Source organism: Bufo gargarizans, chromosome 3, assembly GCF_014858855.1.
Source record: "Bufo gargarizans isolate SCDJY-AF-19 chromosome 3, ASM1485885v1, whole genome shotgun sequence".
Lineage (NCBI taxonomy): Eukaryota > Metazoa > Chordata > Amphibia > Anura > Bufonidae > Bufo > Bufo gargarizans.
In genome coordinates, this window is record NC_058082.1 from 391,434,519 (window position 1) to 391,462,456 (window position 27,938).

The 27,938-nt window shown below is 42.6% G+C and overlaps 1 protein-coding gene across 4 annotated transcripts in view; it reads left to right on the plus strand.

The window, feature by feature from the left end:
* The window catches only part of DCAF6 (DDB1 and CUL4 associated factor 6), a 1,153,281-nt gene extending 1,126,410 nt beyond the window's left edge, over positions 1-26,871 (plus strand). For 3 of the 4 annotated variants that reach the window (XM_044288251.1, XM_044288253.1, XM_044288254.1), the window contains one exon: positions 23,765-26,871. In XM_044288251.1, the coding sequence (XP_044144186.1) occupies positions 23,765-23,823 (59 nt within the window). In that variant the 3' untranslated portion in view covers positions 23,824-26,871. Of the gene's footprint in view, positions 1-11,196; positions 11,237-23,764 lie in introns of all 4 variants that reach the window. The other variant, XM_044288252.1, reaches the window with a different exon arrangement.
* The last annotated feature ends 1,067 nt before the right edge of the window (positions 26,872-27,938 follow it).

The window sequence follows — 27,938 nt, forward strand, 5'->3', positions numbered from 1 at the left end:
GCTTTGAATTTCTTCTTTAAAGACTTCCTGCTGGACGCATTTGATGATCGCGACCTTGGCTTGTTCAAGATGGTCGTTGCTACGCTGATCAGTATTAGTAGCTCTGAAGGAGTATCTGGCTAGACAGATAAGTTTTCCGATTGCACGAGTCAGCGACTTCCAACTGGAAAACCTTTCAAATCTATGGGCGCCCAGACTGTCTCTGGTAACTAAAGTCTTGCAAACTGCAACTTGAGGTCTTACCTCTTTGTCTTGATCTGGTTCTATGAGCTGAAAGGTCTCTACCTGAGTAGTCTCTTTGATTTCTGGCTTACCAAGAAACGATGGACCTACGAACCAGTTAGTTTGCTTGAGTACAGCGGCTGACACTAATCTTGTCCCATGATCCGCTGGGTTCTTGTCTGTGCTGATGTGATGCCACTGATCTGGACTTGTAGACTTTCTGATACGTGTCACTCTGTTGGTCACGTATGTGTAAAATCTTTTTGAAGTGTTGTGAATATATCCTAACACAATCTTGCTGTCCGTATAAAAGTTCACTGCATGGATCTCAATGTCCAGTTCAGTCGTAATCATGTCTGCCATCTCTACCGCTAAGACAGCAGCACAAAGTTCTAGACGTGGGACAGTGTGAGCAGGTCTGGGAGCTAGTTTAGATTTTCCCATGATGAACCCAACATGGCTTTGTCCCTCAGTGTCTATTACCCTGAGGTAAGTTACAGCTGCAATAGCCATAGTGGAAGCATCAGAGAATACGCATAATTCTCTCCTCTTTGTAGCAGACAAGGAAACAAATACGTACGGTCTTGAAATGTAGAGTTGTTCAAGCTCTAACAATGAGTCTTTCCACAACTTCCACTGCATTTGCTTCTTGTCAGGAAGAAGTACGTCCCAGTCAATTTGTTCCTGCTCAGTAGTGATCTGTCTCAAAAGAGCTTTGCCTTGCATGATGATGGGTGCTACGAATCCCAGGGGGTCATAAAGACTGTTGACTGTAGATAGGACACCTCTTTTTGTGAATGGTTTCTCTTCTCTGGAGACCCTGAAGGTGAAACTGTCAGTCTTTAAGTCCCAACTAAGCCCAAGACTTCTTTGCAAGGGTGGTGATTCTGTTCCTAGATCTAAGTCTTTGAGGTCTTTAGCACGGTCTTCTATTGGAAATGCTTCCATGACTCTGTAGCTGTTGGAAGCTACTTTGTTCAATCTTATGTTGGATTCTGCCAACATTTCTTTTGTACTTTTCAGGACGTTAATAGCTTCTTCGTTGCTGGAGAAAGAAGCAAGTCCATCGTCCACGTAGAAGTTCTTCATGACGAACTGTTTGGCTTCTTGACCATGTCTTTCACCTTGCTGTGCTGCTCGTTTCAGGTTGTAGATAGCTACAGCTGGGGAAGGGCTGTTTCCGAACACATGTACCTTCATCCTGTACTCTATGATGTCTTTGTTAAAGTCATTGTCTGCATACCACAGGAACCTTAAGTAGTCTCGGTGATCTTCTCGAACGAAGAAACAGTAGAACATCTGTTGTACATCTGCTGTTACTGCTACGAGTTCTTTTCTGAACCTGATGAGTACTCCAAGGAGTGTGTTGTTCAGGTCAGGTCCGCTGAGAAGGACGTCATTTAATGAGATGCCTTCGTGCTTCGCACTAGAGTCAAATACTACACGTATCTGACCTGGTTTTTGAGGATGATACACTCCAAATATTGGTAAGTACCAGTGTTCTTGGTTTTCTTGTAGTGGTGGTGCCCTTTCTGCATGCTCGTTGACAAAAATCTTTTGCATGAAGGCTTGGAAGTGTTTCTTCATATTTGGCTTTCTTTGTAGAGTGCGCTGCAACAAACTGAAGCGTTTCTCTGCTTGTACCTTGTTGACAGGAAGGCGATGGCGTGGTGACCGGAAGGGTAGAGGGGCTACCCAGCTGCCTGACTTGTCTCTGTAGACTTCTCTGTCCATGATCTTGAGGAAGAGGGTATCTTCTACCGAGGGTGCTGGTTTGTCGTCGTCTCGTGTTCTTTCAAACACCTTACAACCCAGTTCATCTGTATTTCCAGTTGAGGCTAAGTCTTCCATGCACCTCTGGATACTCCGATGATGTGTTGGGTTATCTAATCTCTCTTTAATGTGTAGACTGTTGGTACATGGGCAAAGACAAGATGTATGACCATTCTGCAACAGATGTGCTCTGTAGACATTTACCTTTGATGGTTTGTGCAGTCCGTCTAGACATACTTCTCCAACGATGACCCATCCAAGATCAAGGCGAGCATCAGTCAGCAGGGAAGAGCGAGCATCGGACGTCACTGGGCTCGGCGCATGCCCAGTGACGAAGATGAAGCTGCCGCCCTCAGTCTCCTGATGATCGCACAGGCGCAGCCCTCAGTGGGTACTGCGCCTGTGCGAGACTTCGTTCGGCGTGAGGGAGGGGGAGGAGAGGGAGGGGAGGCTGTGGCAGGCTGGGGGCGGCGGTTAGAAAATACAAGGAAGGCGGGCTGGGCACTGAAAGAGGGGCGGTACTGGGCTCACTAGGAAGAAAAAAACGCCCCTCTGGGCACCTTCAGGACGCATTTCCTTATTGATCAAAGTCGTTTTTTGAAGTAACTGCTGGACGGATTTCAAGATAAAACAGCACAGCCTAATCCAGGTAAGCTGTGCTGCATGGCTGCTTTTAAATCGTTTTTTGGCTGAGGGGAGGTGACAGAATCCCTTTAAGATAAGCTTTGCGCTCTTCGAACGTCTTACTTCTGAAACTGCGACATTTTCTTAGTGGATGAGGCTTATTGTGGATAGGACATATTTTGTCTGACTCCTCAACTTTCTTCCTTGTGTTGTCTTCCTGATTAGCTGCAGATTCAGGCAGAACTTCTGTCTTCCTTACAGAAACTGTTGCTCTGCGTTCTTTGTAAAGCCCTGGAGGTTTCTGCTCTACCTTTGGGAAGCTTGCCGTTCTCTTGTTCAGGAAAGCAAAGCTTGGGTCATTGCGTATTTCAGCTTGGTCTTCTATGAATTCAGCGAAGAAGGCGAACGGTGGAAATGCAACTCGATGATCTTTCTTGTATCTTGAAGCTTGAGCTACCCACCTTTCCTGCAAGTTGTAAGGAAGTTTCTCGATTATGGGCTCAACTCCACGTGCTGTATCCAGATATCAGAGACCTGGCAGATATCCACTAGACTTAGCGGCTTCTATTTCTAAGAGTAGGTCTCCCAAACCTCTCAGCTTTTGGTAATCCTTATTTGTTATTCTTGGATAGTTTTCTATCCTTTTCAGAAGAGCATCCTCGATCACTTCAGGTAATCCATAGCATTGTTCTAGTCTCCGCCACACCATTGCAAGTCCTGCTGCTGCGTCATGAACATGTACTGATCTGATCCTTTGGGCTTGCTCAGTGGACTCTGGACCTAGCCATCTGACAAGCTGGTCAAGCTTTTCTTTCTCTGTCAGGTTTAAGTCTTGGGTACCGCTCAGGAAAGATGACTTCCAGGCCTAGTAATTTTCTGGACGAACATCGAATTTCATGAGACCAGCGCCCACTATCTCACGGTGCATCAGGAATTTTGCCACTTCTATAGCACTTGTTGCGTCTGGCGAATACTTCTCGGGTGTAAACTCAGGGTATGGTTGCGGCTGGTAAGGCTGATGAGGCACTTGACTGAATCCACTTTGTTTAGGTGGTTGTTCTCGTCTGTTGTAAGTCTTTCTGCTATAATCCAGACTTGTATTTGCTTGAGGAGGGAGTACGCGAGCATCCGTTTGCACTCTTGGAGGGTTGGCAGATTAGAGAAGCATGCGACCACTTGACTTCCCACACTGAGATTCTGATTTAGTCTTGCAATGTTGCTTATTGCTAGTGGAGTCAATGAAGACCTAGGTGCGTCATTGGACTGCTGGTCGGTGTACATGGTTGCTTGTGACTGTACGTACTCACGGGTGCGTTGGATTGCGCTGTGGGATGACATCTGATTTTCTATGCCATCGAACTGAGCTTCAGCAGCCCTTGTGAAAACTTCTGCCTCGGCTAAGGCTGCTGCCGCATTTTTCTGCTGTTTGAGTAAGTGTAAAGATGCTTCCACTTCTGCTTTCTTTTTAAGTGCTTCAGATTCACTTTTTGCTTGCTCTCTCATCAATTCAGCTTCCTGCTCTGCATAAGAAGCCATGGCGCAAGCTGCCTCTGCTTTTGCTCTTGCCCTAGTCGCTTTGTCGCTAGCCGATGACAGACTGGTGATGCCTGAACGTCTAGAACTAGTACGCTTAGATCTTGCTGAATCGGCGCTAGCTGAAGTCAGATTTGTTTGACTGGATGCTCTAGACAGTGTTGTGCATCTAGACTTGATTCTTGGCAAGCTGTGTGTGTCATCTTCCTTATAGGAGCATTGAGGGTTAACTGTCAGAGTGTTGTTCCCTGTGTTCTGCATCTTGATTTAGCTGTCAGCGTGGATAATGATGATGACTGGACACAGGCAGTATCAGTGTTGTAGTGAGTGAGAGAAATTAGTTTCACTTTCGTTTCACTCCACGTGGCTGAAAGGAGTTATTAGTCCTTTTACTGCGGAGGACGATTCAAAGCTGTTTAACTGCTTCTGACAACGCTTTAAAGCCTTTTTACTGTAATGTCTCGGCTGTGTGTTGCTTTAGGTACACAGCTTAACATCAAGTATAAACCGAATCCCAATGAAAGATGCGCTGGTTTGCTGAACTGATGCAATCTTTACTGAGATATAATGAACAGGAATGTGTACAATAATGTTCATATGATATGATATGGGATGATATGTGTGGTAAAACTGTGGAACAAACATAAAAAGAAAAATATAAGCATGGCTAATTCAAGCAACATACATTATACATAGCTAATACAAAAGATAGGGCCTAACTAACATGTGCTTGCTTACTACACTGAAACACACATTATCTATCTGCAATGTCTAACATCCCTCTACACAAGCTGAACTAGCAAAACCCCTTTACTCACAGGCTTTGGTGTTCGTCAGGTTTGCAATCTGTAATAGCTTTAAGATGTTCTGTGGATCTGGTCACTACAGTAGCCAGAGCTGGACTGAACAGGATATGTCCCAGCAAGCCCTAGAGAGTACAGAGAAGACCCGCCTCTAGGCTTCAAGAAAATGGAGGGTCTTAAAGAAACAGACACTACAAGTGCCAAGCATGTAATATACATTGCAAAGGCAGCACAATGTCATAGGGCACAAGTCCACTTTTTGAGGCTGAGAGTGATGGGTATAGGTTGATATACTTTAGCAAGATCTGCACTATATCTTAGAGTTCTGTCCTTATACCCGAATTAGGTGGTCAGCGTTGGTCTACACCATACTGTGTTAGGTGTTTCAGTGCCATGGAAATAGTAGCAGTCTCTTCAGTTTAATGACAATTTTGGTTCTTCATGGATCCTTATTTTGCCTTATGCCATGATGATGTAGAGGAAGTCTTTTATCTGGGTTCCAGGGTGGTAGTGGAATCTGCCAGGATTGAAGTAAGTCTTTCCCACTTTCAGAAGACTTAATGGCATGTGTCTGGCCATTTCTTTGGATTATCATTTTCAAAGGGTACCCCCATTTATACAAGACGCTGTGGTCTCAGAGGGCCGTTGTGATGGGCAGCAAAGCTCTTTGTTGACGGAGGATCACCATTGACAAATCAGTGAAGAGTTTAACAGTGTTCTATGGTGATGGAAGTGTTCCTTGTTTCCTGGCTGCCGCCATCAGTGCCTCCTTTGTATGAAAAAAGTGGATACGGGCTAAAGTGTCCTGTGGGATGTTTGGACCAAGGTGCTGGGGCTTCGGTACCCTGTGGGCCCTGTCAATTATCATGTCAGATAGTAACCTTTCAGATAGGTCTGTAGATCTTGGGGTGCAATTTCCCTAAATTGCAATGTTCTTGAGGTGCAATGATCTTGGGGTGCAATGCCCCTAAATTTTTGTTATTTTGCCTTGAGTGATCTTCCATATCTGCCATCTTCAACTTTACGGCCCCTAATTCATCCGCCATGTCATTGTGGGCATCTATAATGGAGTTTTGAGAAGTGGCAAACTTATCCATTTTCGTTTCAATATGGAAGATTCTATCCTCTGCTTCCTGTACGCTAGCGGTGAGCGGGTTAATCAATCCAGCTATATCCGTATGTAGGGAAGCCTTTAGTGCTATTAGCATATTCTTTAATGTCTCCTCTGAAAGAGGCTTATCAGAGGTAGGGTAACTTTGAAAAGGATCAGGAGCTTTTGTGGTGGCATGTGGAGGAACACAATTATGTGCACTGACCTGTGAGCAACCCGAGGTCTCCAATCGGGGGCCTTGCTTTTGCGGGCTGCCGGAGGGGAATTTCCTGTGGTGAGCGGGGATAGGCGTCATCATAGATTCTGGCGGCGTGTGTCTGATGTCCTCCGGTGTTGGAGGTAAGGATGGTGTTGCGGGAGGTGAATGTGGAGATGGGGATCTCAGTGTTTGCGGAGGAGACATGGTGCAGATAAGTGCTGGAGCAGGCGATGTACTGTTGAGCTCTGCACCATCTTTGGTTCTGTCCCTGTTGAAGTAGTAGTTACTGTTCAGTCTAGGTAGCTGCCTTTTTGACTTCCCCATGGTCTCATAGAGGTTGTTGGGCATTTGTGGCTGCTTGTAAGTGCAGGTTAATTATTGCTGGCAGGGGATATGCTAGTTTTCAATCGCTCAGGCTTTCCTCTCATGCGGCCATCTCTCTCGGCAGCCTAGCCGTGCCCAACATTATGAATTTTAAATAATATGTTAATTTTATTGAATAAAGGTTCATTTATTAGTATTCCCTATGCATGTGATGGCTAACATCCGCACTCCAGCTGTGGTAAAACTACAACTCCCAAGATGCACACTTGCTTGGCTGTTCTCAGAACGCCACAGAAATGAATGGAGCATGCTGGGAGTCATAGTTTCACCACAGCTGGAGTGACGGAGGTTAGCCATCACTGCCCTATGCCATTCTTTTTGGTGTTTAATACTTTTGTAATTTGGAAGAAAAAAAGCATTCAATGCAAACTAAGGTTATACAAAAATGTATAGGATTCAAATAAGCCAGAGCAATAAAACCGAGGTTGTTGTTAAAGATGGAGGGCAGTAGAGCTCAGAAGTGTGGAGTCAGTTTCTAGGGAATTTAAATATTTTTAATGGCTGTGCAGTTTTAATGGCTGTAATATACATTGCAAAGGCAGCACAATGTCATAGGGCACAAGTCCACTTTTTGAGGCTGAGAGTGATGGGTATAGGTTGATATACTTTAGCAAGATCTGCACTATATCTTAGAGTTCTGTCCTTATACCCGAATTAGGTGGCACATGACCATTAAGAATTCAGGCCGCCTTCATTAATTAAATATCAGGCAGTTGCAAGCTGATTGGCTGTGCGGTTCTTGACTACAGCAGGCGGCATCCCGACCAGATGATGACTGTGCCATGTGGTTGTACCCTAATGGATCAAAAATCCTGGTGTTATGTTAAAGGGAATACTGTATGTCATCAGAAAATAACCTATTGTTTAACATGAAAATGTGATTTAGGCCCGCAGCTAATCCACATCGCATCTGTATTATTTTCCCTTATAACATGGTTATAAGGGAAAATAATAGTGTGCTGCCTTTGCAATGTATATTACATGCTTGGCACTCAGTAGTGTCTGTTTCTTTAAGACCCTCCATTTTCTTGAAGCCTAGAGGCGGGTCTTCTCTGTACTCTCTAGGGCTTGCTGGGACATATCCTGTTCAGTCCAGCTCTGGCTACTGTAGTGACCAGATCCACAGGACATCTTAAAGCTATTACAGATTGCAAACCTGACGAACACCAAAGCCTGTGAGTAAAGGGGTTTTGCTAGTTCAGCTTGTGTAGAGGGATGTTAGACATTGCAGATAGATAATGTGTGTTTCAGTGTAGTAAGCAAGCACATGTTAGTTAGGCCCTATCTTTTGTATTAGCTATGTATAATGTATGTTGCTTGAATTAGCCATGCTTATATTTTTCTTTTTATGTTTGTTCCACAGTTTTACCACACATATCATCCCAAATCATATCATATGAACATTATTGTACACATTGCTGTTCATTATATCTCAGTAAAGATTGCATCAGTTCAGCAAACCAGCGCATCTTTCATTGGGATTCGGTTTATACTTGATGTTAAGCTGTGTACCTAAAGCAACACGCAGCCGAGACATTACAAATAGCATTCTGAATACAGAATGCAAAGTAAAATAGTGATGGAGGGGTTAAAAATAAAAGAAATAACTCACCGAGTCCACTTGATCACGTAGTTGCTGATCTCTGTCTTCTTCTGTAATGTTGAGCTGCCGGCTAAGGACCTGTGGTGACGTCACATCACATGGTCCAATGACATGGTCCCTCACCATGGTGATGAACCATGTGATGAGCACATTGACGTCCCCACGGGTCTTTTGCCAGGTCCTGAAGATAGAACAGAGACCGGCAGCTATGGAGCAGGTAAGTTAACTTTTTATTTTATTTTTTTAACCCCTCCATCCCTAATTTACTTTGCATTCTGTATTAAGAATGCTATTATAAGGGAAAATAATAAAATCTGCACAACACCGAACCCAAACCTGAACTTCAGTGATGAAGTCCAAGTTTAGGTTTCGGCATTTTACCACAACGCACCTGCAATTTATCGGGCCCTCACACACCACGCTCGTGTGAAAGAGGCCTTAGACTTCTGGAATGTATTGGATAACACTGGCAGCTTTATAAGAGAAGACTTGCTGCAGGAGAAATGCTCGTCTACAAGGGGCACTAAATATTTTGTTTTCATATTTTTTCTATTTTTATTTTTTCAATTTTCCATGTCACTGTGTGCACAATTATTAGGCAAGTGAGTATTTTGACCATATCATGATTTTTATGCTTATTTTCCAACTCCAGCTTAAAGTGGTCTTCTCACTTCTGCAAATAGCATTTATTATGTAAAGGAAGTTAATACAAGGCACTTACTAATGTATTATGATTGTCCATATTTCTTCCTTTTCTTGCTGGATTCATTTTTCCATTACATTATGCACAGCTCGTTTCCATGTTTTACAACCACCCTGCAATCCATCACATACATCAAGAAAAATCACCAGCTTACTACTATGGTCCTGGCCACTAGAGGCTGGTGCGTTTTGCTATAGTGTGCAAGTACAGCCACCACTGCCGGATTGCAGGATGGTTGTAACAATGGAAACAAGCAATGTATAATGTGATCCAACTAGCAAAGGATGCAACCACAATACAATAGTAAGTGTCTAGTATTAACTTTCTCTACATGATAAATACCACTTACTGAAGTTAGACAATCCTTGTAAGTGCTTATTAGATCAAAGCATATCATCTTATGTGTATTTGTTATGAGGGAGGGTGTACCCTAAGGAGATCAAGACCCTTATCAAGGTGTGCATAATTATTAGGCAGTCCTCAGACAAAATGGGCCAAAACATTAAAAAAATTGTTAAGTCTTTCAGAGGGATGCTGCACTCTTGAAATCACTAATATATTCAGGTGTGCTCACAGACCCTTCAAATGTTTTGTTGCAAATAGTCAACAGAGTTTGCACAAAATGTGTTCAGAAAAAAAGATGCAAATTGACTGCCAAAGATTTGAAAAGAAACAATTGTGAAGCAACCAGGTTACCCAACAGTACTGTCATATTCCAGAACTATAACCTCCCTGGAGTGTCAAGAAGTACAAGGTACAAGTAGTTCAGTTCTCAGAGACATGGTCAAGGTAAGGAACCCTGAAACCCGAACACCACTGATCAAGGCACATAAATTGAAACGTCAAGACTGGGCCAAGAAATATCTGAAGACAGATTTTTGAAAGGTTTCATGGACTGATTAGATAAGAGTGACCCTTGACAGAGCAGATAGATGAGCCTGTGGCTAGATCAGTAATGGGCACAGACAGTGAAGTAGCTAGAAATGACTGGGCCCACAGAATTTTTTTGAATGGGGCCCCCCTCGCCACTTTTTGCAACCCCTTCTTTTCATGCCGCCCCCATTCCTGTGGCTACTAAAGATCACTCTCTCCGACCAAGCCTGCCAGCTGTTCCATCTGTTTTCTACACTGTTGAGGGGACCCTGACAAACTCTTTTAGTCCTCTTCCTCCTGGATCGACCCCTTCTGGGTCAGGGCCCCAAAGCAGCCGCTTCCCCTATAGCTCCACTTTGACTCAGATGCCAGCAAGGTATCAAAATGGTGTCAATAAAAACTGCAGATTGTCCCACAAAAAAATTAGCCCTCACACAGCTCTGTGCAGACAAAACTAAAATAGTTATGGGAGTCCTAATATGGTGATGCAATTATTTTTGCAATTATTTTTCAGTATTAAAACACAAGAAAATCTATACATTTGTGGTATCATTGTAATTGTACTGACCCGGAGAATGAAAGTAACAGGGCAGTTTTACCACATAGGAAACACTGTAAAACAAAACCCATACAACTGTTGGCGGAATTGTGTTTTTGTTTTTTTTTATTACTCATTGGAACTCCTATTTGGATTTTATTTCCAGCTTCCCACTACATTTTGCAACTGTAAATGGTGCCATTAGAAAGTACAACTTGTCCCTCAAAAAAACAAGCCCTCATAAGGCTATGGGAATGGAAAAATAAGTTATGGTTCTGGGAAGGCAGGGAGTAGAAAACGGAAAATGGCCCAGTCCTGAAGCGGTTAAGAACCAAATCAGTTATCAGTGGACTTTGAGAGGCTTAAATAATAGAAATGAGCCATAAATGACCCCTCAAATTATTCAAAGCTAACTTTAGACACTTTAAGTGTCTAAAAATGGAGCTGAAATTTAAAATGTTTTATTTTCTTTTTGCAGATTTTCCATTTCAATTCCTTCTCCAGCAAGGGCTAACAGCAGAATGGACCTCAATATATATTACCCTGATTTTGCAGTAAACAGAAACATCCAATTTATATTTTTATTTAATAAACATTCACATCCACCTATTTAAGATGACAGATTTATGCTAACTGACTCCCATAGTTTTCCAACATCCCAATATTTCATACCACAATTGCTACCACCACTTATCTAGGCAATAGGAGCCCATGTTTCCAGATTTTCTCAGTACCAGATGACTATGTAGCCCTGAGCACCTGTTTGTCTAGGCAAAAGATTAGGGCTACATGTAAGGAAGTACAGCATAATAATAGGATTTATCTTCCAGGTTATCTTCATGGAACATAAAATACCCAGAATCAATACAGGTAACGTATTTCCCTTCAGAAGAGTAAATTCTGCAAGACTATAAGGAAGAAACTTATCAATATTTAAAATTTAATACACAATAGTGTAGTGCAATACCAAAAGTAATTGTCAGATAAAAAGATGCATACAGTTACAGTGCATTCAATAGTTTGTGGAAATAAAACGGAAAAAAGAAACAGAATAAAAGCTTACTGATGTGCAGCAGTGATATCCTGGCTGTGGGAACAGCTGAAAATACGGACTCTCACTCCAGTCAAGATATATGGATCCACAATGGCTGACCATGACCCCCTCTTTTTCTGGCAATTTAAACCCATTCTTTTTACCCTCACATCCACTGATTGGTGATGTCACTGAGAGGAGACTGTTGTTATGATAATGAAGTGAACTTCTCCCCTTTCCCAGTTATATTTCTATTCAGAAATGGTCATATGTCCTTGCAAGAATCTCCTAGATCTCCTAGTAGCCTAAGGCTACTTTCACACTAGCATTAATATTTTCCGGTATTGAGATCCGTTATAGGGTCTCAATAACAGAAAAAAAAAAAAATGCTTCGGTTTTGTCCCCATTCATTGTCAAATGGGACCAAACGTGACTGAATAGAAGCGTTCAGTTTTCATACAAGAGAGCAAATTGCAGCATGTTGTGGTTTGCTTCCCGTCCTGGGATGCGGAGCAAGACGGATCCGTTTTCTCTAACACAATCTGCCACAATAGAAAACTGATCCGTCCTCCATTGACTTTCAATGGAGTTCATGACTGATCCATCTTGGGTATGTTAAAATAATACAACTTGATCCATTCATAATGGAACCAGATGGTTGTATTATCAGTAACGGAAGAGTTTTTGCTGAACCCTGCCAGATTCAGCAAAAATGCCAGTGTGAAAGTAGCCTAATTCAGTTTTTTTAGATCCTCTGCCGGATCTCAAAACCTGTATTAAAAACGCAGATGTGACAGAACATCTACAGAACCCATGAGAAGTGACCCCATATTGGAAACTAAGCCCCTCAAGGTATTTATTAAGGGGTGCAATGAGCTTTTTGACACCAAATGTATTTTGTAGAAATTAGTGTGCAGCAGACCAAGCAAAATGAAAATTTTTCCTCAGATATGGCATTTCAGTGTCCAATATGCTCTGCCCAACTTGTGCCATCTGAGGCTCACACCACACTTCTTGAATTATTAGGTAGGTTCTACTGGGTACACCAAATGCCATAAATATGGATGTAAGCTGCTATATGTGCACGTGGCAGAGCTCAGAATGTATAATTTGGCTTTAGGAGCGTAGATTTTACTAGAATGGTATCATATTTGCAAAAAATATTTAAAATGTTGAAGAGTTTTCTGGGCAACATGGTACCATGCTTTTTTTTTTTCTTTCTAGTATAGATCATGTGTTATTGTGTTATTGTAGGGGATTTTGATATACACTGATCTTTGTAACTGCAGAAGGGGTGCTGATTCCTCAAAGACTAAAATGTAACATTTAAATGTAACATGTCTTAATAAAACTTAAAGGGAATCCATGACCTCTTTATCAAACAATTTTCTTAGACACATACAGTGCTGCCCATAATTATTCAGACCCCTGGCAAATTTTGACTTAAAGTTACTTTTATTCAACCAGCAAGTAATTTTTTGACGGGAAATGACATGGGTGTCTCCCAAAAGATAATAAGAGGCATTATTGTAAAAGAGGCATTATTGTACAAGAGGCATTATTGTAAAAAAAAATATATAAATTCTCAACTTTAATTTTCATTTAAGCAAAAAGTGTCCAGTCCAAAATTATTCATACCCTTCTCAATAATCAATAGAAAAGCCTTTATTGGCAATCAAACGCTTCCTATAATTGCAGACCAGCTTTTTGTATGTCTCCACAGGTATTTTTGCCCATTCATCTTTAGTAATGAGCTCCAAATCTTTCAGGTTGGAGGGTCTTCTTGCCATCACCCTGATCTTTAGCTCCCTCCACAGATTCTCAACTGGATTCAAGTCTGGACTCTGGCTGGGCCACTCCAAAATGTTAATGTTGTTGTCTGCTAACCATTTCTTGTTGTCATGCTGAAATGTGCAGTGGTGCCCAAAGCCAAGTTTCTCTGCAGACTGCCTGATGTTGTTGTTGAGAATCCTCATGTATTGCTCTTTTTTCATGGTGCCGTTTACTGTGATTAGGTTCCCTGGTCCATTGGCTGAAAAACACCCCCAAAGCATTAGGTCCCCCAACCATGTTTGACAGTGGGGTTGGGGCTCTTTGGGTTGAAGGCTTCTCCTTTTTCACGCCAAATGAAGGAAACATCATTGTGACCAAACAATTCAATTTTTGTTTCATCTGACCATAACACAGAAGACCAAAAGTCTTCTTCTTTGTCCACATAAGCTTTTGCAAAGGCCAAGCAAGCTTTTGTGTGCCTTATCTGGAGAAGTGGAATCCAGCAGTGTGCAGTGTCCGTTGGATTATCTGCCTTGAGAGATTGCCACCAGCAGAGCCCAGATTAACCAGAATGGCCTTTATTTATTCACCTAAGTCCAGTAGAATTCAACAGTTGGACAATAGTTAGTTCCTTCTCAAAGATCTATCTCGGATCTTTGAGAACAAGCCTGCAATTCCCTGTTTGATGTGAAGTGACTATTTTTCCTGGACTTATGTAGATAAAGGAAATAAACAGTGTTGAAGGTTGTACCGTTCAGCTTTTGCTTAAACGAGAGTGAGGGTTTCAGTGTGCATCTTACTCAGGGGGCCATGAGGTTGAAGCCAATTTTCTTAATTTTAAGGGGGAAAAAATTCCTTCCTGTCTCCAATCAAACGGTCAGATTAACTCACTGGATCAATGACCTCTCCAGAAATCTAATAACTATAACCTGCAATATTAGTACACTCCAGTAGTACATCCAGGCCCCTCTTGAGCTCCTTCAGTGATCTTACAATCACCACTTCCTCGGGCAGAGAGTTCCATAGTCTCACTGCTCTTACAGTAAAGAATCCTTTTCTATGTTTGTGTATAAACCTTCTTTCCTCCAGACGCAGAGGATGTCCCCTCGTCACAGTCCTGGGGATAAATAGTCCTGCATTGTGGAACAAGTATTGGGCACTGGTGCTGTGTTCAAGTGTTATTTACTCAGGATATATGACATCCATTGATCACCCCAGTCAAGTCTAGAACTTACCTCTACACTTAATTAGGCCTCATGCACACGACCGTTGTGTGCATCCGTGGCCGTTGTGCCGTTTTCCGGGTTTTTTCGCGGACCCATTGACTTTCAATGGGTCCGTGGAAAAATCGTAAAATGCACCGTTTTGCAGCCGAGGCCGTGATCCGTGTATCCTGTCCGTCCAAAAAATAGGACCTGTCCTATTTTTTTGACGGACAACGGTTCACGGACCCATTCAAGTCAATGGGTCCGTGAAAGAACACGGATGCACACAAGATTGGCATCCGTGTCCGTGATCCGTGGCTGTAGGTTGCTTTCATACAGACGGATCCGAAGAGCCGTCTGCATAAAAGCTTTTTCTGATCTAAGTTTTCACTTCGTGAAAACTCATTTCCGACAGTATATTCTAACACAGAAGCGTTCCCATGGTGATGGGGACGCTTCTAGTTAGAATACACTGCAAACTTTGTACAAGACTGCCCCCTGCTGCCTGGCACCACCCGATCTCTTACAGGGGGATATGATAGCACAATTAACCCCTTCAGGTGCGGCACCTAAAGGGGTTAATTGTACTATCATATTCCCCTGTAAGAGATCAGGGCTGCCAGGCAGCAGGGGGCAGACCCCCCCCCCCCTCTCCAGTTTGAATATCGTTGGTGGCACAGTGTGCGCCCACCATCGCCCCCCCTTCCCTCCCTCTATTGTAATAAATCATTGGTGGCACAGTGTGCGCCCACCATCGCCCCCCCCTTCCTCCCTCTATAGTTAAAAATCGTTGGTGGCACAGTGTGCGCCCACCATCGCCCCCCCTCCTCCCTCTATAGTTAAAAATCATTGGTGGCACAGTGTGCGCCCACCATCGGCCCACCCTCTCTCTATAGTAGTAACAACCATTGGTGGCAGTGTGCGGCCTCCCATTCCCCCCCCCCATCATTGGTGGCAGTGGAGTTCCGATCGGAGTCCCAGTTTAATCGCTGGGGCTCCGATCGGTAACCATGGCAACCAGGAAGCTACTGCAGCCCTGGTTGCCATGGTTACTTAGCAATAGTACAACAGTAGAAGATTCATACTTACCTGCTTGCTGCTGCGATGTCTGTGACCGGCCGGGAGGTCCTCCTACTGGTAAGTGACAGTTCTTTAGCAATGCGCCGCACAGACCTTTCACTTACCAGTAGGTGGAGCTCCCGGCCGGTCACAGACATCGCAGCAGCAAGCAGGTAAGTATGAATCTTCTACAATTGTACTACTGCTAAGTAACCATGGCAACCAGGGATGCAGTAGCTTCCTGGTTGCCATGGTTACCGATCGGAGCCCCAGCGATTAAACTGGGACTCCGATCGGAACTCCGCTGCCACCAATGATGGGGGGGGGGAATGGGAGGCCACACACTGCCACCAATGGTTGTTACTACTATAGAGAGAGGGGGGGCCGATGGTGGGCGCACACTGTGCCACCAACGATTTTTAACTATAGAGGGAGGAAGGGGGGGCGATGGTGGGCGCACACTGTGCCACCAACTATTTATTACAATAGAGGGAGGGAAGGGGGGGGCGATGGTGGGCGCACACTGTGCCACCAACGATATTCAAACTGGGGAGGGGGGGGTCTGCCCCCTGCTGCCTGGCAGCCCTGATCTCTTACAGGGGGATATGATAGTACAATTAACCCCTTCAGGTGCGGCACCTGAGGAGTTAATTGTGCTGATCACGGCCCCCTGTAAGAGATCGGGTGCTGCCAGGCAGCAGGGGGCAGGACACAGTTTTTCAGTGTATTCTAACCTGAAGCGTCCCCATCACCATGGGAACGCCTCTGTGTTAGAATATACTGTCGGAAATGAGTTTCACGATGTAGCTCATATCCGACAGTATATTCTAACGTAGAGGCGTTCCCATGGTGATGGGGACGCTTCAAGTTATGTTCGGGTGTCCGCCTGGCCGTGCGGAGGCAAGCGGATCCGTCCAGACTTATAATGTAAGTCAATGGGGACGGATCCGTTTGAATATGACACACTGTGGCTCAATTTTCAAACGGATCGTCCCCCATTGACTTTCAATGTAAAGTCTGGACGGATCCGTCTGAGGCTATTTTCACACTTAGAAATGTTTTAACAATATAATGCAGACGGATCCGCTCTGAACGGAGCCACCGTCTGCATTATGAACACAAGTGTGAAAGTAAAGGGACTCCTGACTTTACATTGAAAGTCAATGGGGACGGATCCGTTTGCAATTGCACCATATTGTGTAAACGTCAAACGGATCCGTCCCCATTGACTTGCATTGTAATTCAGGACGGATCCGCTTGGCTCCGCACGGCCAGGCGGACGCCAAAACGACTTTTTTTTTCATGTCCGTGGATCCTCCAAAAATCAAGGAAGACCCACGGACGAAAAAACGGTCACGGATCACGGACCCACGGACCCCGTTTTTGCGGACCGTGAAAAAAAACTGTCGTGTGCATGAGGCCTTAGTCTGACAGTCCCAATCCCTCATGAAGCTGTGCTGATATGGCGTTATACACTTATTTTCATTAAGATACTTCAGTTACTTTCTTAGAAAACCCTCATTTTAGCCTACTTTCACACTGCCGTTAATGGGTCCGCCTGTGAGATCTGTTTCAAGGCTCTCACAAGCGGCCCCAAACGCATCAGTTTAGCCCCAATGCATTCTGAATGGATAAGGAATGCATCAGTTTGGCTCCGTTATGCCTCCATTCCGCTCTGGAGGACACCAAAACGCCTGGCGAAGCGGAGCCAAACGGATCCGTCCTGACTTACAATGTAAGTCAATGGGGACGGATCCGTTTGCATTGACACAAATATGGTGCAATTGTAAACGGATCCGTCCCCATTGACTTTCAACGTAAGTCAGGACAGATCCATTTGACTTACACTTAGATTTTGATTCTTTGGGGACAGAATAATGCAGACGGTTCCATTCTGAACGGATACCAGCGTTTGTATTTATAGGTGCGGATCAGTCTGTGCAGATACCAGACGGATCTCCACCTAACACAGGTGTGAAAGTAGCCTTACCCATGACTGATGATAGACTTATCTACCTACAGTTTTCAGGCTCTGTATTTTTATTTATTTTTTCGTATTTTTGCCATCTTATCAGAGTTTCATAGCATTCTCTGTGTATGGTAAGTCTGCATACATACACACTTGTCAGTCATTAGCCGCACATGCGCATCGCGGGCCGGAATTTGCTCAAGGGGGGTAACGTCACCAGCCTGCCAGCCAATGATCGTGGCTGGCAGGCTGGCGATTTTTAAAAAATCCAATCAGAAGCCATCTAACACATCATATTAGTAAATATGATGTGTTAAATGGCTTCCCTGCTCCTCTGCTGGTCCTTTTGGTCGGTTGGTTCCAGCAGAGGAGCAGGCTTCACAGTGAGTACACCAAACACTACACTTTAGCCCCAGATCACCCCCCTGCACCCCAATTAACCGTTTGATCACCTCTTGATCGCCCCTGTCAATCACTAGTGAAAGGAAAAAAGTGATCAGTGTAAACTGTCACTTTATTTTTTCACTGGTATTGACTGTCAGGTTTTAGGATAGTTTAGGCCCCTTGGTTAGGTAGTTTAGCGATCGGTTAGAGCCAAGCCCACCGCACCGCAGTCACTGATTCGCTGATTAGCGTATCGCTAATCAGCATTTGTACTTTTATAGTATCTGTAAGTGAACAAAACTGTATCTATAATAGTATTAGTGTCACCTTAGGCTCGCCCTCCACCCAAAACGCAGTGTTTGCCCGATCAGGCCTGATCGGTCGCCCACACGTGCATTCACCCACGCCCGCCCCGCCGCAGTGACAAAAAATATGTATTTTTTGATCACTGCACATTCACTTTACACGCGCTGCGGAGATAAAAAAAATCAGTTTTAATATTTTTTATCAACCGCAGCGGCCTCCGGTACTTCGCTAGCCTCCCATTTGTAAGACAGGCTTGCTTTTTTTCTTGGGTAGTCTCAGGGAATACCCCTAAATTTAGTTGCCCAAATGTCAAACAAGGGGTATTCTTCTGAAGAGGCCTACAGGCTTCTGACCCAGTCGGATGAGGAATGGGAACCCTCATCTGACGAATCCAGCGGGTCAGAATATGAACCTGTAGAAAGCAGTGGCAGTCTGACCCAAAGTTCGGATGAGGAGGTTGAGGTCCCTGATAGCACCAGGCATACCCGACCCCGTGTCGCTTCAAGGGCAGCAGAGTGGGGCTGGCGCTGTCGGATTACGTTGAAGCTGGTACAGTGGCACGTACAGTAGTTACCCCGTTGCAGCCACCGCACAGACAGGCCCGTAGACCCCCTAGAATCCCTGAGGTGCTGACAAATCCTGATTGGCAGTCCCCAACTTCAGCCGCACTATTAGTTCCCCCTTTCACCGCCCAGTCTGGAGTTTGGGTTGAGACAGCTCAGATCGGTTCGGCCCTGGGATTTTTTGAGCGGTTCTTGACTGCGGAGCTCTTGGACATAGTCGTGGCAGAAACAAACCGGTATGCCACACAATTTATAACCGCCAACCCGGGAAGCTATTATGCCCAGCCTTTCTGGTGGAAATCAGTCCAAGTTACCGAAATTAAAACTTTTCTGGGCCTTCTCCTCAACATGGGTCTAACCAAAAAGCATATTGGTCCACAAACCCAATTCATCACATGCCCATGTTCTCTGCTGCCATGTCCAGGGCACGATTTGAGGCCATCCTGCGTTTCCTGCACTTTAGCGACAACACCACCTCCCGTCCCAGAGGCCACCCAGCTTTTGACCGGCTCCACAAAATTCAGCCCCTCATAGACCACTTCAACCTGAAATTTGCAGATTTGTATACCCCAGAGCAAAACATCTCCGTAGACGAGTCCCTAATACATTTTACCGAGCACCTTGGCTTCAAACAATACATCCCAAGCAAGCGCGCCCGGTATGGGGTCAAATTGTATAAGCTCTGTGAAAGGGCCACAGGCTATACCCACAAATTTCGGATCTTTGAGGGAAAAGATCAGACCCTGGAGCCGGTCGGTTGCCCTGACTACCTGGGGAGCAGTGGGAAGACAATCTGGGACTTGGTGTCACCCTTATTTGGCAAGGGGTACCATCTTTATGTGGACAATTTCTACACAAGTGTGGCCCTCTTCAGGCATTTGTTTCTAAAACAGATTGGAACTAGTCGCGCGGGCTTCCCCCAACGGCTCGTTACCACCCATCTTGCAAGGGGGGAGAGGGCTGCCTTGTGTAACGAAGAACTGCTCGTGGTGAAATGGAGAGACAAGCGTGACGTTTACATGTTCTCCTCCATTCACGCAGACACGACAATCCAAATTAAGCGAGCAACCCGTGTCATTGAAAAGCCCCTCTCAGTCCACGACTATAACCTTCACATGGGAGGGGTGGACTTCAATGACCAGATGTTGTCTCCGTATTTAGTTTCCCGCGGAACCAGACGCTGGTATAAGAAGGTGTCTGTATATTTAATTCAATTGGCTCTGTATAATAGTTTTGTTCTCTACAGTAAGGCTGGGAGAACAGGATCCTTCATCAAATTTCAGGAAGAGCTCATCGAGAACCTCCTGTACCCAGGAGGTTCCGTGGCCCCATCCACCAGTGTAGTTAGTCGTCTACACGACGACATTTCCCCAATGTCGTTGCCGGTACCTCAACCCAACCATCACCCCGAAAAAGATGTTGTGTCTGTAGCAGGAGTGGAATAAGGCGTGACACCCGCTATTTCTGTCCTGACTGCCCTGACCACCCTGCCCTATGCTTATGGGAGTGTTTCCGGAAGTACCACACACAGGTACACCTAGCATAGGGATCACATCTCACCAGGACAGGCACACAGGACTATTAGGGCCCATTCACACAGAGCTGCTGCAAACCTCTCCTTTCACCTGGGACAAAGTGCATAACGCACTTCGCCACATCTTTGGGCGATTTACGCTTTGCCCATTGTCCCATGGGGAAGGAGAGGTTTGTCCTATAAAGGTAAAAAACAAAAAACAAAAAAAAATCACCAGTAAGCAAAAAGGTTAACGTTCAGTTCAAAAAGTTAAAGTTTATATGTTCTGTTCAAAAGTTATTATAAAGTTAATAAAATTATTGCGTTGCGGCCTGTTTTTTCTTTTTTCTTTTTTTTACCTTCCAGGTGGACCACCCGATCGACTAGCTGCAGCACTGATGTGCATTCTGACAGAAGCATTGTGCTGCTGTCAGATTTCACACAAGTCGGTGTATTTCTTTCTCCTCTGCAGTAAAAGATACGTTTGCCGAGGCATATGAGCTGAGGAGGTGGCGGTGTTCATATGCTTTGGCAAACACTTTGTATATAAAAAAAATAAAAATTCCCGGCAATGATTTATTCATTCACATCGATTGATGTGAATGGAGAAATCTGGTTTGCCAGGGCATACGAGCTAAGTGGGTATGGATGTTGGGCGGAGCTCCTATGTCCTGGCAGACGCCTTTCCCATCCTCTTTTTTTTGATCGATGCGAATGAAGAAATCTGTGCCGTTCATTTTTTTCTTTCAGCCCAGAGGCTGAACAGAATAAAAAAATCTCATTACCTGTATGCTCAATATAAGGAGAATAGCAGAAACTCCTAATGCTGGCCATACATGTAATGATTGCAAACCTCAAATGCCAGGGCAGTACAAACACCCCACAAATGACCCCATTTTGGAAAGAAGACACCCCAAGGTATTCGCTGAGGGGCATATTGAGTCCATGAAAGATTGACATTTTTGTCCCAAGTTAGCGGAAAGTGAGACTTTGTGAGAAAAAATAAAAATCAATTTCCGCTAACTTATGCCAAAAAAAAAAAAAATTCTATGAACTCGCCAGGCCCCTCATTGAATACCTTGGGGTTTCTTCTTTCCAAAGTGGGGTCACATGTGGGGTATTTATACTGCCCTGGCTTTTGAGGGGCCCTAAAGCGTGAGAAGAAGTCTGGGATCCAAATGTCTAAAAATGCCCTCCTAAAAGGAATTTGGGCACCTTTGCGCATCTAGGCTGCAAAAAAGTGTCACACATGTGGTATCGCCGTACTCAGGAGACGTTGGGGAATGTGTTTTGGGGTGTCATTTTACATATACCCATGCTGGGTGAGATAAATATCTTTGTATAAAAAAATTGGAAAAGTTGTCTTTTGCCGAGATATTTCTCTCACCCAGCATGGGTATATGTAAAATGACACCCCAAAACACATTCCCCAACTTCTCCTGAGTACGGCGATACCAGATGTGTGACACTTTATTGCAGCCTAGGTGGGCAAAGGGGCACACATTCCAAAGAGCACCTTTCGGATTTCACCGGTCATTTTTTACAGATTTTGATTGCAAACTACTTCTCACGCATATGGGCCCCTAAAATGCCAGGGCAGTATAACTACCCCACAAGTGACCCCATTTTGGAAAGACGACACCCCAAGGTATTCCATGAGGGGCATGGTGAGTTCCTAGAATTTTTTATCACAAGTTAGCGGAAAATGATGATTTTTCTTTTTCTTTTTTTTTTCCTTACAAAGTCTCATATTCCACTAACTTGCGACAAAAAATAAAAAATTCCAGGAACTCGCCATGCCCCTCACGGAATACCTTGGGGTGTCTTATTTCCAAAATGGGGTCACTTGTGGGGTAGTTATACTGCCCTGGCATTTTAGGGGCCCATATGCGGGAGAAGTAGTTTGCAATCAAAATGTGTAAAAAATGGACTGTGAAATCCGAAAGGTGCTCTTTGGAATGTGTGCCCCTTTGCCCACCTTGGCTGCAAAAAAGTGTCACACATGTGGTATCGCCGTACTCAGGAGAAGTTGGGGAATGTGTTTTGGGGTGTCATTTTACATATACCCATGCTGGGTGAGATAAATATCTTGGTCAAATGCCAACTTTGTATAAAAAAATGGGAAATGTTGTCTTTTGCCAAGATATTTCTCTCACCCAGCATGGGTATATGTAAAATGACACCCCAAAACACATTCCCCAACTTCTCCTGAGTACGGCGATACCACATGTGTGACACTTTTTTGCAGCCTAGGTGGGCAAAGGGGCACACATTCCAAAGTGCACCTTTCGGATTTCACAGGTCATTTTTTACAGATTTTGATTTTGTGATGGGCATAGTGAGTTCATGGAAGTTTTTATTTTTTGTCACAAGTTAGTGGAATATGAGACTTTGTAAGAAAAATAAAAAATAAATCATCATTTTCCGCTAACTTGTGACAAAAAATAAAAAGTTCTATGAACTCACTATGCCCATCAGCAAATACCTTAGGGTGTCTACTTTCCGAAATGGGGTCATTTGTGGGGTGTTTGCACTGTCTGGGCATTGTAGAACCTCAGGAAACATGACAGGTGCTCAGAAAGTCAGAGCTGCTTCAAAAAGCGGAAATTCACATTTTTGTACCATAGTTTGTAAACGCTATAACTTTTACCCAAACATTTTTTTTTAATCAAAGATATGTAGAACAATAAATTTAGCGAAACATTTATATATGGATGTCGTTTTTTTTGCAAAATTTTACAACTGAAAGTGAAAAATGTCATTTTTTTTGCAAAAATTTTGTTAAATTTTGATTAAAAACAAAAAAAGTAAAAATGTCAGCAGCAATGAATTACCACCAAATGAAAGCTCTATTAGTGAGAAGAAAAGGAGGTAAAATTCATTTGGGTGGTAAGTTGCATGACCGAGCAATAAACGGTGAAAGTAGTGTGGTGCAGAAGTGTAAAAAATGGCCTGGTCATTAAAGGTGTTTCAGCTAGGGGGGTTGAAGTGGTTAAAGAGGACCGGTCACCTTCTGAAAACTTTTAATCTCTATTCTTTCCTCAATTGGTGCTGCTCCACTAATGCCTCGTTCACACAGTCAGTATTTTTACATCAGTATTTGTAAGCCAAAACCAGGAGTGGAACCTACAGAGAAAAGATATAATAGAAATATGTGTGCCTCTTCTGTGTTTTGGACCCACTCCTGATTTTGGTTTACAAATACTGATCAAATACTGACTGTGTGAAAAAGGTCTTATGGAGGTATGTTTTCCAACCAGCACAGATACCAAGAGTGAGGTTTACTCCCCATTCACCTTGGTGCCAGTGACTGACCCTTTGGCTATTACACAGCCATATTTTCGTATTGCCCCAGAACTAACAGAATTGATATATTTGGGAATAGGGGGCCATAGACTCAGTGGAGTGGTGTCAAGTGAGGAAGGCACTTTCATCTTTATTTCTTTGTGTCTGCTTACCTGAAATTAACTGGTAGTGGTTGGTTATGGACTTTTGTTATGGTATACTAGTTAGATCTGGTTTTCCAAGGAAAACTTTATACGATTAGAGTTGGTTTTGTTGATGTACTAAGACTTTCTTTTTCTCATTCACAGATAGAGCAGAACAGAGAACAGAAGGTATTGCTCAAGATAATTCTAGTGAAGAGGAGTGATGCTGTTCACATTATATATACCTAACATTTACAGAATATTATTCTTTATTGTTAAGTATTGCTAAAATATGTACCAAATATTCACAGTTTTCTCTTTATAAGTTTTAAGGAACTAATTATATAACAATTTTCTCTAAGGCTACTTTCATCACTTGCGGCAGAGGATTTCGGCAGGCAGTTCTGTCGCTGGAACTGCCTGCCAGATCCGGCAATCCAGACCAAAACGGAAGCATTTGTCAAACGGATACGTCTGACAAATGCATTGAAATACCGGATCTGTCTCTCCGGTGTCATCCGGAAAAACGGATCCAGTATTATTATTTTTTTCACCGATTTAAAGGTCTGCGCATGCATGGACGGGAAGAACTGATCTGTCAATGTAGCAATTTTAATGCCGTAATACATTTCAAATTAATGCCCGATCCGGCATTCCGACAAGTGTTCAGGATATTTCGACGAAGAGAAAAATGCAGCATGCTGCGGTATTTTCTCTGGCCAAAAAAACATAAGAGGGACTGAACTGAATACCGGAAAAGAAAACCACTAGTGTGAAAGTACCCTAAGAATGGAGTGGAAATGGTGTATTCATTTAAATTTGTAATATGTTTATTATACATTTGTGTTTTATTTTCATCCCAAACTGTTGTACTGATTTTCACTTTATGCTATACACTTTGTTTTTATAGTTTATCTTGAAATGAGAAGAAGTAATAAAATAAAATCTCCATAATTGGTATTAATTGGTATAAAGTATTACTACAAGATATAATATGTGCAGATTAAAATAATAATAATAATATGTACCGTAATGCTTGCAGCCACATATACTGTCACTTACATTGACTTCCAAAGAATTTTTTTTCACATAGCTTAAAATTCACATTATCACATTGGAAAAATCCACAGAGCCACAGCAGAAATCTGTTAACCCTATGGTTAACCCATGGTTTTCTGGTTTAACATGATGCAGATCTGCATGCAGTTACTTGGGTGCAGTCTCCACATGCATTTCACAGAAATTTCTCTTCAAGAATAGACATGCCCAATTTTAATGCAGATTTCCAATCCATATTAAAATAAACTATGTCCATGTGAACAACAGTGCAGATTTGTATTATAAACAATGGATTTCACAGATTTCTATCAATTTTTTAACTTCCTTTGTGAACATACTGTTGACTTACTAACTAGAGTATTGTCTGTTCAAATATGGTATTGTCTATTCACTCTATAAATTGTATAAAGATTTATACCTTTATTACTGAAGCAGAGAAATTATTGTGTAGCTCTGTACAAAAGGTGAGATGTCTCTTGCACCCTAGGAGTTGCTGCTGGCATAATCAAATGACAATTTGTTGACAAAAATAAAACATTAAACACTTAAAATCAGGATAGATTTTTTATGTTTTTTCTGTAATGCATAATTCTGAGTAGTAATACATATAAAGTTGGTTCTGAGATCATCCATTCATTCATCCAGTCAGAAGCTTTTAGACAGAGATTGGTGACTTTGGTCATACCGATTTAAAAAAATAAAAATGCATGAAATAGTGTATATATTTTGTGGTTTCCGGTAGTAATTACTGGGTCTCCTACTTTTCCCTATTGGACACAGCAATAGGTTTCAATTAAACACACACAAAAATAAACTTTAATTTCAGTTGGACTCTCAGCAAAGACCTTGCGTAAAAGGGTTGTCCAATCCCAAAAAACTATGTTAGTTATGACTGGGAGAGTGTTTAGAAAAAAGGCATTCAGCTATTCACCGCTGCCCTATTCCATCACCGAGGCTCCTATTCTTTCTGATATCTATGAATAAGTGGATTCATGATTGTGTGTACTGCTGCAGCCCTTTCCTGGCTTCAGCAGTTGCATGTCCACAAGTTGCACATGACCGCTTAGGGACACATTTATTAGTAAGGCCAGTGAATGGCTACAACATTGTATGTGACCACAGACGGATGTTATTTTACAGGAAGAGAACAACAAAAATAACAGAAGTTCTAGATATGACACATAACTGACATGATCGGGCTGAACAGTCCTTACTGACTATAATTGAGTCAATTTAGTTTCAGTTTGAGGCACAGGTTTTTACCAGACCTTTTTGTCCAGTCTATTTTGACGGAATCTGCAACTGATTCCCTGAACTGATTCTCCAACGCAGATGTGGACATGCCCATGTATCATACATGTAAACTATGTAAATGTTTTCTGGCAGCTTCTCAGGTCTGTTTGGGAAAACATCCCCAGTTACTAATGTGTATTTATATTTTAAATAAACTTCATATAACATGTTTAGAGATAAACATATCTTGCAATTTATATATATATATGTCATGTTTGTTATTTATGTTTAGTTTTTACATATGACTTGTATTGTTGCATTTATAATATATAGCTAAAACATTAAGAAAATGCACTTTAACATGAATGATATTATATTTAATTTTCTGCTCTGAGGTTTTTTTCTATCTAGTTAAAAAACTTTTCCAATAGTTTGGTTTAATGATTATAAGAACAAATTACATGATTTCTTATATTCTCTGTAGTCATAACTCATAAAAAAAAATGTTAAATAGTCAGGTTTTGTTGGAGATTCAGGGGGCTTGCAGAAACAGTCAAAACAGACCCAGTGTATGCAAGCCCTTATATTAAATATAAACTACAACTGCATGACTATTCAGAGGTAATAAGCATATAGTGTGCACAGTATTATAACACAATTTTAAACAAAGTGACAACTCAGCCAGATTATACAAGATCATATTGCTAAGGCTGTTCTCCAGCAGCATAATGCTATGGTGGTAGTTTAGGGAAGAAAAACAACTGCCAGGTTCCCTTTAACTACTAGTGGTTGATGTTGCATGCTGCATTTAGAAAAATCTTAATTTCAAAACTTGCTGCTAAACATTGGCAGCTTAATGTTATAGGGCCACTGGGCTTCAAGGCACCCATCCAGAATTCTGATTGTATTTTATAAAATAAAATAAAAAGAAATATTGCTGATTTGTATAATGTGCATTGTTCCTGTGGTATATATAATAAAGGGTTACAGCTTGATTTATCTGCAGACTTTGTGTTCAAGCAAAATAAAATTTGACATAAGTCCCACTACACTGAAAATGTAATTTAAAAAAAATATATTATTGCATATAACCAAGGTGGTATGGATGGCTGGGCTGCCCCTTCCCCTGCAATATAATTGACCAGGTAGCAGATCTGAAAGCCCAAGTTCCTGGTGTAAATGAACAGCCTACAACATTTCAACACATTGCTTGGAAAGTTTGGAGCCCATGGAGCTGATGCTAACTTGACAAATGAACTGTTGGTAGGAAAAAAGCAAGATCAAGTTCTCCTTTTAAAGTAGTATAGCTAGAACTAGTAATTTTGGTCCTGAAATATAAATACTTCATCTCTCTTTGCCATTTACCAGACAGGTTATGCAGCTAATTTTCTTGCTTACTCTTACATGTTCACTTAGCAATAGTATGAATATTCAAAATAAATATCAATACATTTCCGGGTTTAGACAGTTTCCATCTATGTTTGTTTACTCAAAAAAACTCATTAAGATTTATTCTAAATAAATGCAAAATAAAATGTCAGCTCACTATAATGTACCATTTGGTTCCACTCAGGGATGGACTGGAAACTTAAAGGGAACCTGTCACCAATTTTATGGTGTCCTAACTAAGCGCAACATAAATAAGTGACTGATTCACTTAGCAAAATGCTGGGTCACTTTCTTTAATTAACCCAGTCAATCTGCCAACATCTTGTATTGAAAAGCTCCAGCTGAAAATGATGAGTCCTGAATATTCATGAGCTCATGACTCTCCCCGCCCACCTGCTGCTGAATGGCAGTTTGTTTCCATAGGAATCAGCAGCAGGTGGGCAGGGAAGTGGCTATAGCTCTGAATTAAATATACGCTGGACTCGATGACCTCACGCCGGACTCTAATCAGCTCATTAGCATGCAGCATCTTTGTGTGTATATTATGAGGTAACCATCTGTCACACCAGTAAGTGAATACATCTAAGGTACTTTTTAGTAGTTAATGATTGTATATAAATAGTTTGATGATAATGAAATAGCCACATGACAGGTTCCC